Source organism: Pelodiscus sinensis, chromosome 2, assembly GCF_049634645.1.
Source record: "Pelodiscus sinensis isolate JC-2024 chromosome 2, ASM4963464v1, whole genome shotgun sequence".
In the NCBI taxonomy this organism is placed as follows: domain Eukaryota; kingdom Metazoa; phylum Chordata; order Testudines; family Trionychidae; genus Pelodiscus; species Pelodiscus sinensis.
The window spans coordinates 22,206,308-22,224,272 of record NC_134712.1 but is presented as its reverse complement, the minus strand read 5'-3'; the positions used below and the strand labels follow the sequence as shown (position 1 = coordinate 22,224,272).

Sequence of the window (17,965 nt, the reverse complement as noted above, 5' to 3'; positions counted from 1 at the left end):
AGCATGTTCTGTTATAACCCAGGTAGCAGAGCCCTGTGGATTAGGACAGTTTATAATTTTGAATCTCAGAACCAGACTGTACAAAATGAACTGTATGTGCTGTAGGTGAGCTGTAAGATTTGAATGTACAGGAGATAAATAATCCAACAACCAAGCATTACACTGACTCACTGCACATTGAGCTTTTAATGTTGAAGGAGAAAACTTTAAAACAGTTGAACACTGAATAGTTATAAATTACAAAATTGCAAACTCTTTGGGAGCCAGGACTGTGACTTTTTGTGTCTTCAGACAGTGCCTAACAGTATCACATTTGGGGAGCAACCACAAGTTAATTCTAAAGGAAAAACTAAAACACATAGATGTTAAACAATTTAATCAAAATCAAACCAATAAAGGTCACAACCGGGATTAAAACTTCGGTCTATTGATTCTCACCTCTGTGCTCAGAACACTAGAATGGTGCTTTCTCTAAACAGTCACAATTCCAGGGACACCTTTCCACTTCGTATCTTATGTGGGAAAAAATGAGAAAAAACCCCATCAAGCCACTACCATATTCTCTTTCAAAATATCAGTTGACAGTTCCTAGCCAGGTGTTAGGTCAAACTGTACAAATCATGCTTATATTATTGTTACCATGTCTTTCCTTCTGGACCTCACCTGTTTTATCTCCGCTGCCTGCCGCATCCTATCATTAACCAACATTGTAAGTTTTTGGGGGTATGGTCTTTGATTAGGGTTCCTCAGTGCCAGTGCCAATATAAATATATCCCTTTTCAAGTATAGCCATTTAAAACATCTGCTTTCCAAAGTATCTAACAGCAATATAATCTTAAAGCCTCAGAGGTAAGGCCTAAAAGTAACAGAATAGTCTTAAGTAAAGCCACGTTAAGGAATATGTTTTAATATCTCGTTTCTTGATGCATTATTTTCCCATAGATTGTAGATAATTTGTTTCTGTTCCATAGTACACACCAAAAATGAGACAAGATCCAACAGCAGGTATTTCATATAAAAAGTGTTTATTGGAGGGGGAGGGAAGGAGGTAGAGAGGGAAACAGACTAGATTTAAAAAAAAAAAAAGTCTTCTTGGGTACTTTTGAACACTATTTTCCTAGATGTAACATCATTCATTCTCTCAGGAGTCCTTTAACAAAAACATTTGAAAATAAAATATTTAACCTAAACACAACCATTTTATAACAGAAATCTGAATAAGATGTAAAATCCACCCAATAGTAATAAACTGGTACATGAAAATAAAAAAAAATAAAAAACCCTACCTCTATGTACAAATGAGGAGAAAATGTAAAAAGAAGCAGTGATGTTTTTACATGTATTGCCAAAACTTTTAAAAACTGAAGCTTTAAAACAAAATATTGGCTAGGCATGTTGGCATAACCAAACTGCACAAATCACAGCTAAAGACATCTGAATTCACTCGCCTTTTCAAGTCCCAGACCTAGGCTAATGTAGTTATATATTTTTTCCTGTAGATTCATGAACTGACATTGTAGAATACTTTCAAGTAAGTTCACTTTGACAATACTAAGTTTTTAATGCATACAGATTTCCAAAATGTTTTTAATTTCAGCAAAAGGCATTTTTTCCAAAAAGTGTTTTCCCAAATTCGTTTTATTTAATGAAAAAGCTGCCTTTGCCAAAACAATTTGCATATTTTATTATATTTAAAAGCCTGATTAAGGGCAAAACATGCATTAAGTTTTTCTGCTAAAATTACAGAAACATAATTGCAGAATGCGATTATATTCAAAGGGTCATGTCCATAATAAAAATCTTCAGCTTAAAAGAAGCTTGGAACTTTAAGAGTTTTAGTATCGGAAAAAGGCAAATATTCTATGTATTATTTTTAAAATTCTGACATTGCACTGCTGTGGTTAAAGCAAGAAATAGCTCAACAGAAGATTATAGGAAAGCCTTTGTCTTCTCAGGAGGTCTATGCTTGGTTATACAATACTGTCTTGGAAACAGTGCTTCATCAGAGGTCTGGCAGTTGGCTTCTGTTTAAAACATATTTTGCCTCATAGCATTCATCAAAGGCTTAAAACATAATTGAATCTGGCAGTACACATGGACAGCATGATGTTCAGGGGGTTGCCAGTAGACGTGGGGTCCTTATATAAAGAACTGTTTTCTTTGTTTAAAAAGGAAAATGAGTGGGAGGTGGGGAGAAAGAACATGGAAAAAGAAACCGACTCAGAACCATAAAACACTTTTCTGAATCAGATTCAGTTCACAGCTACTGAATATAGAAATAGAATGTTTCAAATTTAGATTGTGACAGCTTCTGAACTGCTAGACAATTCATGCTTTCCTATTTTCATAGAAAAAGATAGAGGCTTTAATTATATATATCTTTCTAAATGCTCCGTGAACGCTTTGGGTTGAGTTCTAGAAGTGCTCACTTCAGTCCGAAAGTGATGGAGAGCGAACTGATCGCCCGCTGGCTGGGCTGTTGGAGAAAGTGAAGGGCTCCTTATCTTTTTCTTTGTTGTCATGTTTATGTTTATGCTTATGTTTATGTTTATGCTTTTTCTTCTTTTTCTTGTGCTCGTGGTGGTGGTGGTGATGATGATCACTGTGTTTTGAGGAATTTGATTCTTTACTAAAGGTGGAGAGTGGAGCTGCTGGCACTGGAAGCATGTTCAGCTCTAGTGAAGACTGTTCTTTACCTAAAACAGAGATACAATTGGAATTTCAATTTTTCCACTGCAATAAATTATTAACTCACAATGTTAAACAAAGCTGTTGCTGGAATATAAGTCAGTATTTACACTATCATGTCTCCCATCATATTTAGTATTCTAATACAGATTCTGTTGGTATGCTGGTACCATTATCTTCTGGTATTCCCAGACAAGCATCTAAGCACACTGACCATTTCCATACTGTAGACTTAATTCTTAGCCCCGTAGGTGGGATGGGCTACTCCCTGCTTTAAAATGGTATAAATGTATCCCAGATGATCAGTGACAATACATTTAAGAAACTAAAAACAATTCTAATTTCAAGACATCAATATTCCATCATCGAAGTTCAAAAACCTAATAAACTGTATGCAGTGGTTAAATCTTATGTTGCTGCTGCTTCTGCACAAAAATGAATTTTTACGCTTAAGAGAGGAAATAAGCCAATTTTTAAAAATAAGTTATTTTTAACAAAAGCATTTATTTTCTCTTCTGAATTTTACAGACATTCAAAGCTTGTCATTTTAAATAAACAGAAATCCCAAATGAGGACAATTATAGTAATAGGATAACAATATTCTTTACACATCAGGATTTCACGTATTGAAGCAATACAGGAATGTTACCTCCAAGTAAATACAGGCAGATTTAATTGACACAGCAAGTCTGTTCTATAGTCTGAATTTTTCCTTCCTGTTATATGTAGTATTTTACAGAATTGCAGAAAGATTGTCTTTCCAGTGCACCGTGATTTGGTGTCTACCCTTGCACTGGCAAAACTCAGTATAACTGCCTCTGTTTTGGTAATCCAAATAACTTAGAAATTAAAAAAAAAAAAAGGAACCAACTTTGCATTCTCCTTCAATATGACTGACAATCATAGAGAAAGGCTTTAGAAAGCTCAATTTATTTAGTGTATCTACAAAAAAATTAAGAGGTAATTTGATCACTACTTAGAAGTGCTTACATGAGAGAAGATTTCAGAAAATACACTGATCTTTAATCAAGCAGGAAAAAACATAAGGTCTAATGTCTGGAAACTGAAGCTTAAATTCACCATAGATATACAGGGCAAACTCTTAACAATTAGGATAGGTAATTAAGCACTGCGACACTTTATCAAGGGTTATGATTTGATTCTCCATTACCTGAAGACTGGATAGATATGGGCCTGATTTGGTGAAATAAAATGCTTATGTTATGCAAGAGGTCAGACCAGATGATCACAGTTTTCCCTCTGGGCTTAAATGCTATGAATCTATGAACATTTTACAAAATTTAATCCTGAACTCAGCAGAATAATATATGCCTTACTATATTTATGTAAACATCATCATCCCAATTCAAAGTGGCTTTAATTTCTGATACTGTATTAGTCTTCAGGTTGGACCTTTAAAAACCGGACTTCTCCCATCGATTAACACCCCCGGTTCAACATCCATGGGTCTTCTGGGGCTAGAGCACTCAGAGGGAAGAGCTGGGGGCCTCATGCTCAACTTCTTTTTCCCTCACCCTCCCAGAGCTTCTGGAGAGCTACAAATAGCAGTGTTCAAGCTCAGCGAGGGTGGGAGAGGAACAGGGATTGGTGGGGCGGAGTTCGGGGGAAGAGGCAGAGTGGCACTGACAGAGCGGGGACAGGAGTGCAGCCTGGTGGCAGCAGGGCTCTACTCCTGGCCACTGACTATGGGGGCTCCGCAGCTGCCCTGCCTCTTCTCCCAAGTGCCACCTTCTGTCCCCACCCTGTCAGTGCCTTCCCCTTTGCTGCCACCGGAGTTGTACCCCACAGCTGGTGGCCATAGAGGAGCCGGCACTGACTTCCCCAGTCTGGCAAATTCCCCTGGTTTGGGGCTAGTCAGGTCCCGAGGGTGCGAGATCAGGGAGGTACAATCTGTATTATAGTAAATGCATGACATGCACATTGCACTTGTTAACCAGTTTAACCAGTTAACCAGACTTTAATGCATATTAGTCACATCACTTATCACTCTACCCAGGGCAGGTCTAATCCAACTCTGTAGGCCACTGCCCAGTTTACCTCAAAAAGTTAAGAGACTATTTCATGACTATACTTGAAGCGGTTCTTTCTTTTCAGTAATTTTAAGTTGCTCAAAAGACACCCCCCCCCCCCCCGCCCCACTGAACCTACTGAACTAAACTCATTCCTTTAACTCCTACTTTGAAGCTGAAAGCATGCTGAAATACCCATTATGGTGAACCTATAAATCTTAGCACAATGAAAAATAAACATGTCTGCTCAAGATACTAGACTATAGTAGAATATAGCTGAAACTAGGGATCTAAAATCCCATTTAACAAGAGCCAAGCAAGAGTAGCTCCTGTCTGCAGTGGGCCCCCTACAGGGTTGGAGCAGCCCCCTGCCCGCAGCAGGCAGGGAGCTGCTCCATCCCCCACTAGTTAAACTTAACCAGTAAGTCTAACCTGTTAAGAGTGAGACTTACCAATTAACTGGTTAAACCAGGGGTGGGGAACCTAAGGCTTGGGGGCTGGATGCAGTCCTCAGCTTGCCTGGATCAAGCCCCTGAGGCTCAGGGCTCCCCCTCAGCATTGGGGAGCCTGCACTAACACTCCAGCCCCTCTAAGGCTCCCAGCGGGGCTGGAGCATACAGTCTACTCGCCTGGACTCCACTAGGGTCTGGTATGCGAGGGGAATGTGGGGAGTGTTTTTCTCCTCAGTCATGCGCCAAATCAGTGAGAATTTTTTTTCTCATCATTTGTGTGCAGCCCTCAACTTGATTTTTCTGTGGGACACAGGCCCCCCCAACCCAAAAAAGATTCCCCACCTCTTGGGTTAAACATTCACATCCCTACTAAACATTCACATCCCTACTAGACACCTCCATTTTATGAACACCAATGTTCCGTACAATCATTTAAAAAAACATTTTTCCCAAACAGCAGGCACTGAGAGAATCACATAACAGTAACATTCCTTCACATGCTGATGCATTGGAAATTATCTTGCAGTGGCTTGAATGACAAAAAGAAAGTGATGCATCATACTGCCACCTATGCATCATACTTACTGTCATTTTAAGATATTCAATTGTATAAAGTTTTTGATTTTATGAATTTCTCAGTCCCAATGAGTTCATGAAATATGGATAAAGAAGGCTTTACTGCAGGTAAGGTAAATAAAAGCATACACATACTTTACGTGCACACAATATTATATACACATGTTTTATTTGCATGTTACATTGGCCAAATATACTATGTGTGTTAAAGGTTATTTAAATAAAGAATTCTATTACTATGAGTCGCAGTAAAATAAAGAGTAGTGATAGACTCTGACTAACTTTAGAGGAGAGAGATTTTCAGATCCATTGTTTTGTTTCTGGCTCACCTCTAATAATACATGTCACATTTCAGAAGGCTAGGTTACACCAGCATTACAGATGCCAAAGCATATTTCTGAATCTTCCAACTGTGGAAGGGGAGGGGAACAGAGCAAGTACTGGAGGTAGTAGGTTAATACTGATAACCAAATGGTAAATGTTCCTGAATGATAGGTCAGAGTTCCCCTATGAGAGAAGCATGAAAGAGTAGCTGAAAGGTGCAGCATATTTTTTCTTCCAAGTTTGTTTTTAGTGTAAAACAGTAGGTCTCTAGCTCCTATGATTGCAAAGAAAGCTTTCATAACGTGAATCCAGTAAAATCAATGCAAAAACAAATGTCTGAGTTTGCAGACAGCCCATTGATTCTTCACTGCTCTTCAGAGCATGGACAAAAAAGTATACTTCGGCATTTCCCAAAGTATCGGTTGTGTTGCCTAGGGGCAGAGGAAGAATAACAGACTAGCCAAGGAAGTACAGAAAACGTGTACATGTTAAGACGTGTATGCCCTAAACCTTAATACCACTTTGTATGGAACAATAGGCTTAATATTCCAGAGAGGGAGGCTCATTTTTCAAAAGTCTAGGAAACACTATGACAAAATGATATTCATTAAACTGATCACTGAACTATCCAACTAAATGTTAGACTTAAAAATCAATAACATCACTAATTTCTTCCTTCTGCAGTTGACTCCCAAACTTATATATTCATGGTTTTATATACCAACAACTTAAGGGAATTCCAGTGATGATCACAATGAAATCAGCAAAAACAATGAGGAATAGTATTACTAAAGAAATAAGCACAGACAGCAGCAACACTTTACATACAAATGAGGAAATCAAGGGTGATTAGACTAGCTCAAATCCTTTCATACACTTTTCTTTAAAATAGAGCCAGCTTGTGCCACAATCCTTGAATCTAACAACATTCACTTCCTTCACACAGCTTCATTGCCAACAGCTGTTTTTCAAAAATTCCAACAGCACCAACTCCCCAAAAGACGTGATATTTGATACTCTCAATGAATGCTTTGAAGTCAACATAAGCATCATAAATGTGTCAGAAGAAGCCTGCACCCGTGCTTGAAGTAAGACATCTATAAATTGGACCTTTGTAAGGGATTAGAAGGACTATATCCACCTCCTTTAGGCATTGATCCTCCCTAGACAGAAACCAGTATTGCACAACCAGTTCACCTTTTTTCCCCAGGAGTCCCTTTGATTAACATATACTGAATGCCTATGTCAGGGTCCTGCCAGTCCAGGTAAGAAGAGCTAAAAAAAAAAAGTATTTCTAAGGCCATCAATTTCACTTCTATATAGGCCAAAGGGGAATTGCTGCAAGAGATCAATGCAATTTCTTTTCTCATGGAATAAGAGTCTGAACCTGTGTTTCTGACATAACAGCAAGAAAACCAATAACAAAGAGCTCACGAAATCACTTTTGAAGTGATTACTAGAATTCTTTCAAACAGAATATACAAATTCAGAATACACTTGGGATCTTCCTTTGTTCTGGATGTGCACATGCCAACATAATTCTCAGCTTTTCTCTGCTCCAACTAGTTGGGTAGGTATGCAGAATTAATGAAACTGCCATTATTAGAGGAGTTTGGAGACACCAATAGTAACTAAGACTGGGGACTCATAGAACATCTAGTTATTCAAATGGAATGTTACAAAGACTGCAGAGATATGACATAAGACAAGTAACACACATGGGACTACAGACTTCATTTTAAACTTGAATGTTTATTTTACATGGGTTTTATTTTGATAAGCTTTAACTTTTTTTCTATCAAAAGGACAACTTTCAGAAACAAGCTGCTTGACTTATGTCCTAGTTCCTAAATACAAAGATTACTAAATTGTTTTGTTTGTGAAATAATTACAACATCTAGTCATAAGCTGTCCACTTTATTTTTAATTTTGCTGATGGCTGAATGTTGAGGGGCTGTTAGTTTGTTACGGCTTTTAAAATAAGTTTTTATTTTACTGGGTGTTGAAATTTGGTAAAGTGGTGAGGTATATATCTATATATTTATCTATCTATATCTATATATATATCAATCAAGAGATCTCTACATCTAGACAAGGCCAAGTCAGCTTCCTCAAAAATGGTCTCTTGTTCTGTATTTTTATATTTTGGGGGGAATTGCAGACTTATGGCCTCCGCGATATGTAAAATCAATTTTTTTTAAAAATTGCTGGCTTAAGTGAGACTTGTCCCATAGGATGATTGCTGAAGACTCTCTAATTTGCACCTTATTGTTCTGAACACTTTGGAGGACAGCACTACAAAGAGAGAGCAATGTTCAAAACTGTAAGACCCAAGGGAAGGGCCAAGTAGCCTTACCCTCTGGATCAATGAGCCACCAGATCTTCCAGAATCCTAAATCTGATCATTCCTCAGTAAGGAAGAAAAGGCATCAACAAAAAAGCCTAAGCCTGTCTTTGGACAGTCTCTCCCTGCACACAGAATGTCTGTCTGCTAACAAGAAATGCAGAGTCAGCAACATCATTGTCTGGCTCCTCACAGTTCCAGCTCTTATTTCATAGGGTGACTAGTTCATATAATTCTTCTATTATTGTATCTTATTTTTTTCCATTTTCATTCTTGTTTTTTTTATTAGGTGGGATATGCCACCACATTTATTCTATACATACAGGGTGTGGCTGTCTCTGTGCATCTGTATAGCATCACCCATATAGTCCACACAAGGAAGACAGTAGAAAGAGAGTTCTCCAACTTTCTCCAAGCCATAAAACAAAGCCTCAAAAATACTTATTAAAGTGTGTTCTATTTTTGTTGGGTCCTAAGTATTTAAAGCTCTTCCAAACAAGAGTTGTTAAACATCTGCTTATGAAAGGCCTTTTTAAAGGCTCACATTGTAGTTTATCTTCACAGGAGAGGACTGAAAAGAGTTACTCATCAGTGATCACAGAAGAATTGCAATCTAAGGAGGAAGCTCTGTAATTGACTCTGAAATTGTGGTTCAGATATTAGATCATTTGGTTTTAGTATCAAAATACTGCATCAGTTCCAAGTTAAAGATTTGACTGACCTGGTAAAATTCTTTAGTTGGGATTTATAACCAAAGGGACAATCACATCCTTAGAGCCCTTTTTATAATATTGTAAGCATTATTTGTTGTGTTAAACTGACAATTTAACTAATTTGATGGTTTCAAATTATACCAATACTGATATTAATTTGGTAATTGTATCTTTATTTAATAGTTGTATTCCTTTAAGTTTAGTATTGTTAACAATAGAGTTGATGATACATTCTCTTGAGCTTTTTTACATTTTGTTTAATATATTTATTAAAATGTATAAAATGCCATAATTCTTTCAATAAGCCAAGTAGCTTGTTGAGGAGCTGTGTGGACATTTGTTTGTCAATCTAAAAACCTGATCAGATCCCTCAAATTACTTGAAACAAATCATTCTCACAGTAAAATTAGCAATTGCAACAGAATGTAAGATCTATATGGGTTTTAACAGCAGAATGCACGAATGACTCCCTGTAAGACCGCAGATAAATGTCTCAATGATATTATAGCTTTTATCTATAATGGTTGTTACGGTTATATCAGCTTTCATACAATTCCTTCTGAAGTACCTAGAAATGCCAATCTTCAGGAAGGACAGAACGTGTAATGTACAGCAAACTAATATGCAATTTAATGTGCTATACCGGTGCCAACAGAATCTCAAAACCTAAAAGCCACCAGAATGGAAATGAGTGTATTTTGGAGAATACTATTCCATACATACTGCATACTTAGATAATATATATTAAAGCTAATCTAACACAATTACAGCAAATATTTCAAGCTTTAAAAAGTAAAGTGAAAACAAGCCTCTGTCAGTGCTGCTACCTTGTTCTGAGAAACAAGAATTACTGCTCAAACCTACCTGCACTGTTAAGTACATTGACAACTGCAGGTAATCCTATCTCCGGTAATCTTATCTCCCTCTAGCGGCTGCTCCTTGTGACAATAACAGCATGCTATTTACTCATAGCTGACTGAGGGCTTGTCTGTCTACATGATGTGAAGTGTACATCATGTGGGGTGCAGGGTCTTGTGCACATCAGTGTAGTGTGAGCTAATTGGCCTGTGTGGACCCTACTAACGTGCACTTAAGTTCCCTAGTGCACCTTAATGTAGTGCAGGCTACATCAACATGTACTAAGGAACTGTCAGTGTATTCCAGAAGAATACACATAAACCAACAAGCACGCAACATGCTGGTGCAGTTTAGAATTTACATCCCAGCTGGTGTGCAAAATCATACCACAAAAGCAAGTCCTGTGTTAATTTATTTTGCCAAGGAGTAGGGATTTGTGCTCTTGATACAGGTCCCAGGTTGAATTTCAACTGAAAACCATGGTGTCTGTATATATTTAGCCATGATATGCTGAATTTGTACATCAAACTGATCTCCAACAATCTGTAACAGTGAAGACTTTTGTAGTTCTTACCACAAACTCAAGTATATGGTCATAAATGCATTATTTTAAAAATATGGCTAAAGTATTTTCCTTTTATATTTTGAGGCAATATTTGCTCCACTCATTATGACAAGTTTCAAATCATTCCAGCACACTTTTCACACTCTAGCTAAAGGAACCAACAGATATGCACTTTATATATTTTCAGAGTCTTGTTTGCTTATTTATTTTTTCTTTTTTGTTAGTATTGCAGAGCCAATATAACTATGAGAAACTGACCTTCATACAATTGTACATTATGAAAAGGTTTGTAACTAAAGTTCTATTTATTACGGGTTGATGATGTGTTGAGCCAGAAAAGCTGAACTCAGGTTTATTGTGCAGGGGTCGCATTTAACTCAAATGTGTAATCCTGTGATACAATTTTTATAGTGATTGATTTTAGAGTATGACTACATTTTAAGAGCAGCGGAATATGAAAGTAAATAGATCATATTTTAAATCTGTCTGATATAAAAGCTAATCTAATTGAAAGAACTATCTAATGGAAAGGACACTTTCCCATAGGGAATAAGCTCATTTTACCAAATTCACCTGTGCAATATAATGTAATAGTCACCTTACAGTCTAAAATATGACATGAAGGCTGGTGTTTACATTAGAAAGAAAAAGTGCAAAGTCTTGAAATTTTTATGACCTTTTAAGACTGATGGTGGAACACTCCACTGTTCCTGATGATTTAACAGCAAATAAAAATTCTGTTTTTCATATTAGAAATCTGATCTTCAATGACTTCAGAAGCTGAAAAAATGCTTCTGTTGATTCACAGCTGCTGTATTTAGGGAAGAACTATAAATAACATAACAGCAAGTTTAAAGGATATTTCACAGTTTAATTATTTTTTGTAAGATGCATAGAAGCATTCATGGTTTGAATAGCATAAAAAGAATGTCACTTGTATTAAGGGCATTTTAAACCGAAGTTTGAAAACTTTTTCCAATGGAAGCTGAACTGTGAAAGGTGTTATAATTACAACATTAAAAACTGAAATCCTATTTATTCAGAAAATAACCAGTTGTACTGCAAGCCTCCCTTTACTATCCTTGTTATGGGTCTCAACCCTAACTTCTTGGGCTGACTTTATGGGTGAAAGGATACAAAAGAAAGCTTGCAAAGCAGTAATATAGCAAAGAAAATCAAGTTTACATGGTGTACTGCAAAACACAGTAACATGGAAATATTTGTGTTTGAGTCCAGTTTATTATCCTGTGGGGAAATCAAAAAAGCATGCTGAATATCACTCACATATAAATATGGCAACTTTCAAAGCCAGCATGAACTGCCTCTTTCCAGCTGCTATTTGCAAAGCTAGAACTATGTTTGGCGAATTCCCTAATGTTTTGTAAGAGCTGATGTGAGCCTGGCTCACAGCTCTGAGGAGATGCTGTATATGGACTAAGACCCCACTTTTCTTTCAGGGTACCTTGGTTTGGAGATGACATGAGTGTCCTGATATCTACTAAAAAGATGGTCTACTTTATCACCTCCATCAAAAGGCACTTCAATACCACAAACAGTTGAAGTGCACTTACTCTGCCAGTTCTGCAATAATTCAAATCCCTCTGAAAATCTTGGCTGTAAAGACTCACTGATATCTTTCAAAAAGTAAGAAAACTGCATTTGGAAGCAATTCTATTTAGATAAGGTATGATTTTTCCTCACTTGTTTGTTATTTGAGCTCATCTGCCTTTATTGCTCATCTGAAATTCATACCAAAAAGAAATTTGTACCAAAAAGAAAAAGGTGAAGTTTTAAAAGCAAAGAATATTTTTAATATAACTGTCTCTAGCAGTCTAAATCATGGAATAGAAAACAAGGGAAAAAAACAATGCAAAACGATCAAATGGTCTCAAAATACAGTGGTGTATGGAGTGTAGTTGTAGCCATGTTGGTCACATGATATTAGAGATAGATGGTGGGGTAGGTAATCCTCACTCACTTTATCTCTCAAAATATGATTTTCAAAGGCGTGAGTTCCATGCACATTCAAAGTCAAATATATTGTCTGATTTCTTAGTGACCTAAGAAACTAAATGTATTTCATCTGAGCTAAATGTATAAATAGCATGGGTAAGTGGGTTATTCGGTACCTAATCTCAGACTAATTTTTTTGACCATTATAGGTTTCTATAAATAATGGCCAATGGGCCTCCATTCCACTATGTTTTAGAAAACACCCATTCTGAACCTCACCATACTTAATATGGAACTATATTAGAACATGGAGCTGGCTGATGGAGGGTCCCGTAAGTCCCATTTGTAAAAAATTTGGCAGTTTTGCAGTTCTTGTTTTTGACTTTATACCCCATAGTGTATAAAATATTAAAACAAAATGTTGCAAAACATCACATAAAAGTTATAAATAACCCTCAACATACCATCTTCATATGCTAATGAGTATCTGAGATGACTAAGATGCCCCAGCATGCACCATGCTTTACAATAACAGCAGAAAAGGAGATGTACAGTGCCAATCTATAAAGAAGGGAAAAAGGACAACTTTGGGAACATGGCCCGTCAGTTTAACAATAGCAAAGGGAAAGAAAATTGAGCAAATAATCAAGCAATCAATTTGCAAACACCTAGCAGATAAGTGGGATAAGTAGCAGTCAATGTGATTTGTAAAGATAAAATTATGTCAAACCCATTACTGGCTTTCTTCTACAAGAGAAGAAGCCTTGTGGATACTGGGACAGCAATAGATATAGTCTCATATAAACAAATCAGGGAAATATATCCTAAATGGAGCTATTATAAAGTGAGTGCAAAACTGGTTTGAAAACTGTTCCCAGAGAGCAGTTATCAGTACTACACATTCAAGATGACAGGGCATATCACGTGAGGTCTTGCAGGGATTGGTGCAGGGACAAGTTGCCTCCAATATCTTCATCACTGATTTGGATAATGGTATGGAATAGGGATGTTAGCTACTAGGTACAGGCAGTCCCCGGGTTACGTACAAGATAGGGATTGTAGGTTTGTTCTTAAGTTGAATTTGTATGTAAGTCGGAACTGGCGTCCAGATTCAGCCGCTGCTGAAACTGACCAGCGGCTGACTACAGGAAGCCCTGGGCTTCCTGGAATCAGCCGCTGATCAGTTTCAACAGTGGCTGAATTTGGATGCCTGGGACAGAGCAGCTGGGGCGCTCCTGGGTAGGTCCCGCAGCGCCGCACCTCAGAGCTGCGGGGACCAACCCGGCAGCACCCCAGCTGCTCTACCCCAGGTGTCCCCAAGTCAGCCGCTGCTGAAACTGATCAGCGGCTGATTCCAGGAAGCCGGGGCAGAGCAACTCTGCCTCGGGCTTCCTGTAGTCAGCCGCTGGTCAGTTTCAGCAGCGGATGACTTGGGGACGCCTGGGGCAGAGCAGCTGGGGTGCTGCTGGGTTGGTCCAGTAGCGCCTAGGAGCAGCGCTACGGGACCAACCCGGCAGCACCCCAGCTGCTCTACCCCAGGCGTTGTCGGCGAGAAAAGCCTGGTCTGCTGGGAGGGGGGCGCACTAGCTGCGCCCCCCCCGCCCCAGCAGGACCAGGGAGACGCAGGTGGCGGGACCGCTGAGACGCGCCGCGGTCCCGCCTGCATCCTCCGCGGCTTTGCTCCCCGTCTCCCTGGTCTGCGGGGGGGGGGGGCGCTCCCCCCAGCAGACCAGGGAGACAGGGAGCAAAGCCTCGGAGGACGCCGGCAGCGGGACAGCCGTGGCGCGTCTGGGCTGTCCCGCTGCCCACGTGCTTCGCGGCTTTGCTCCGCATCTCCCTGTTCTGCTCCAGCAGAACAGGGAGATGCGGAGCAGTTTTTCTCGCCCTGGAGGACGCGGGCGGCAGGACCGCGGCGCATCTGGGCGTCCCGTCGCTCCCGTACTCTGGGGCGAGAAAAGCCCCATTCGTAACTGCGGATCCGACATAAGTCGGATTCGCGTAACTCGGGGACTGCCTGTATTTGAATGGTCATGTAACTGCATGAAATCTTTGCGGTTACACGACTATTTGATAGTCCCTGGGGGGGGGGTTAGCAGTTAGGTGCACTTCTGCCCCACTCCCAGGGAGATCCCTGCCACCTCACGCTACTGCCTCTGATACAGAGGCAGCAGCACGGGGTGGCAGCTGGGAGCTGGTCTGCAAGGGGGGCCAGTTTAAAAACCAGCTCCCCACGCAGACCAGCTGCCCCGCGCTGCTGCCTCTGTATCAGAGGCAGCAGCGTGGGATGGCAGCCGCCCCTGTCCAAGGGGATCTGAGCTCCCCATCGACAGAAGCTGCTGGGAGGAGGGGAGGAGGGAAGCTGCCATGAAGCAGCCTCTGTCCACGGCAGCCCAGGCCATGGACAGAGGTTGGTCCAGCAGCAGCCCCTGTCCGTGGAGGGTCCAAGTTCCTTGTGGACAGAGGCTGTTGCTGGATCAGACTCTGTCCACGGTGAGTCTGGATCCCCCTCACCTCCACATGGAATGAGGAGCAGCCTCTGCCCGAGGGGAGCTTGGACCTTCACGCACAGGGGCTGCTGCCACAAAGCAGCGTCCCGTGCTCCCCCCTTCCTGTACTGCTGCCTCTGACAGAGGCAGCAGCACGGGTGAGAAGGGACAGGTGGCACTGCGGAGCTGGTGCTTGGGGGAACCAGCTTTTAAGATGGCTCCTCCTGTACAAGGGTCCAACACCAGAAGGAGCCACCACCAGCTCGAGTCCCTGAAAAGTACTTTATTATGTGCTGCTCGGATCCCCCCTTAGTTACCAATTCAATATGTACCGGTTCAATGTCGATTACAGCGTCAGGGTCACTGTGTCAGTTGCATAGTCAAAATCGCCATAGACTAATAGCTCCTTAATCACTATCAGGCACAAGTTAAGCCTTCCCCAGACAGGGCTCCCTCCCTCCCCAGTGTAGACAACGAGCCCCAGTGGTGAGGTAGGGGGACCCGGGCCTGCCCTCTCTCCCCGGGTCCTGACCCAGGGTCCTACGGTAGGGACGCCAATTCCTGACCAGCGGATGGGGTTGTGGCCCCCAAACACACCTGCTCATGGGTTCCACAGCCCTGCCCTGGGCCACTTCCTCCCCCACAACCTATAGCTTCTCCCCACTCACTGCTGATTCACTCTCCACTCCTTTCTCCCTTCCCCTGGGTCCAAGCTCCATTTTAAGTCCCCCACCAGCTTGGCGGGTGACGTTGTCCATCAGCGCCGCCGTTGCCATTTTCCCCGCCTCTGCTGCGCCTGTGGCTCCCTTAACTCTGGCCACGTCTTCCGCTAGGGCTCAGGTTTCTCTGTCTGTGGCTTCCCTGCTGTCATGTGTCTCCTGCAACCCTCCCTCTTGCAGATTCTCCCAGAGCCCCCTTAGAATGCGGGGTTCCTTCACCCCGTCACACCTCCCTATCACTGGCTCCTGCTTCCCCTCCATTGCCTCTGATACAGAGGCAGCAAGGGTGGGGGAAATGCAAGTAATCGACAAGATTAGCCAATAAGGGTAGGCTCATCAGTTAATCATACAGTCGACTACTTGCTGACATCCCTAGAATGGACGGTGCACATACACAGTTTGTGGATGAGACCAAACTGGGGGGAGGGGGGAGAGGAGAGTTTGCAAGTGCTTTGGGGATAAGATTAAAATTCAAAATGATCCAAACAACCTGGAGAAATGGTGTTAAGTAAATAGGATGAAATCCAATAAGGTCAAATGCAAAGCACACCACTTAAGTAGCAACAGTCAACTGCAATGGGGGGAAACTGCCTAGTAAGGAATACTGCAGAAAGCGATCCAGAGGTTATAGTGTATCATACGCTAAATAAAATTCAACAGTTTAACACAACTGCAAAAAAGTGATCTTTCAGGTATGCTGTGATGGTGTGCACTCATGCTCTTTCTTTTTCTTGGTGCCCCCTATAGGCTGTGACCATTATCAGGTGGGCCTTCTGTGGCTCAGGCCTCTGACTAAAACACAGTTAACATGCATGAATGAGCCCCTTCTGGGGTAAAAGGTCCAACAGAGTCTTTTCCTGCCCCCTCATTGGTGTCTTCAGCTCTGTTTCCCGGCTCAGTTATCAAGTCCTTCTGGGTTAGCTTTAAGTCTGTTACGGAGCAGTGCCACCAGCACTTTCTCCCTGCAGACTCTTTGTCTTAGCAGTTCTCACTGACCTAGCTCTCCAGACCTGTCATCTTCAGTCCTCTTCTGAGGGGTAATAAAGTTCAACAAATAGTTGACCCCTCTGTGGGATTTTCAGATCTGTCCTTGAGCCCTTTAAATGCTAGCCCCTTTCTTGAAATTCTAAACAGAACTTGTCCCCTTGCCTACAGAGTTTCACAGCCTTGTAACACTTCCTGGACCCAGTCAGTACTCAGCTGCTCATGCCCTGCAGCTTCTTTTATCTGAGCGTGGTGAGCATGGATTGGTTGCTTGCCTGCAGCCTTCCTAGCCAGGTCTGAAGGACCTACTTTCACTGCTTCACCATAAAAGGTTGTTAACAAGAGGAGGGTGAAAACTGTTCTTGCTACCCTCTGAGGATTGGACAAGAAGCCGTGGCCTTAAACTGTAGCGAGGGTGGTTTGGACATCAGGCAAAGCTCATTCATTGTCAGGGCAGTTAAGCACTGGAATAAAGTATCTGGGGAAGCTATGGAACCTCTATCATTAAGAAAAGGTAAGACAAACACTTGTCAGGAATGGTCTGGTTACTAAACTGCCACTTTCAGCATTAAAACTTTATTCGTTGAGGGGTATGAAAAAACATCCTCCTGAGAAACCAAAGTTTTAGCGCTGAAAAGTGCCAGTATAGACAGTGCTTTATTGTTGGGAACTCTGCTCCCAGAAATAAAGCGACCACTCCTTGTTCAGGGTGAGGTTTTGTTTTTTTTAAAATCACTAGGCGAGCTCTCCCCGGTGACAAAGTGTGACTACACTGCCCATGCCAATGGACATTGTTGACATACCCTACATAGTTTTACCTTGAGTTCAGGGTACTGAATTAGAGGACTACTGAGGTTACTTTAAGTCCTATATATCTTATGACTGACAAACACACTTCCCTTAAAAAAAAATTTGCAACCCTTATATTTAGAAGTAGTCCTATGCTCACTGCCCTTCATAAGGTCAATTACTATTCTTTAAAAAGTAAAATGTTGCAAATTACTTTTCAAACAGTTTAGCAAAGTTATGGAAAAAATCTTGGAAATTATTTAAGAAACATGCTAGAAGAATGAGAAATCAAAGATTAATTTGTGTTGGTAAGCTAGTGAATTTCTCTTTTAATGACAGATTATGGAAGTTGTGTAGGGAACTTTGCTTAAGAAATGTGTCAAAATATATTACCAAAAAAAAAATAGCTAGAGGTAAAAATCCAGAAAAGATGAGTAAAAGAACTCCACTAGATAACTGTCTCGAGGACAGGAAATAAAAAGGT

At 40.9% G+C, this 17,965-nt stretch overlaps 1 protein-coding gene across 2 annotated transcripts in view; it reads right to left on the bottom strand.

Annotated features, from left to right (window-relative positions):
- Window positions 1-200: 200 nt before the first annotated feature.
- Window positions 201-17,965, bottom strand: part of TAF2 (TATA-box binding protein associated factor 2) — a 116,328-nt gene continuing 98,563 nt past the window's right edge. Inside the window, exon 23 of one of the 2 annotated variants that reach the window (XM_014577327.3) lies at window positions 201-2,696. In XM_014577327.3, the coding sequence (XP_014432813.1) occupies window positions 2,431-2,696 (266 nt within the window). In that variant the 3' untranslated portion in view covers window positions 201-2,430. The remainder of the gene's footprint in view (window positions 2,697-17,965) is intronic. The other variant, XM_014577326.3, reaches the window with a different exon arrangement.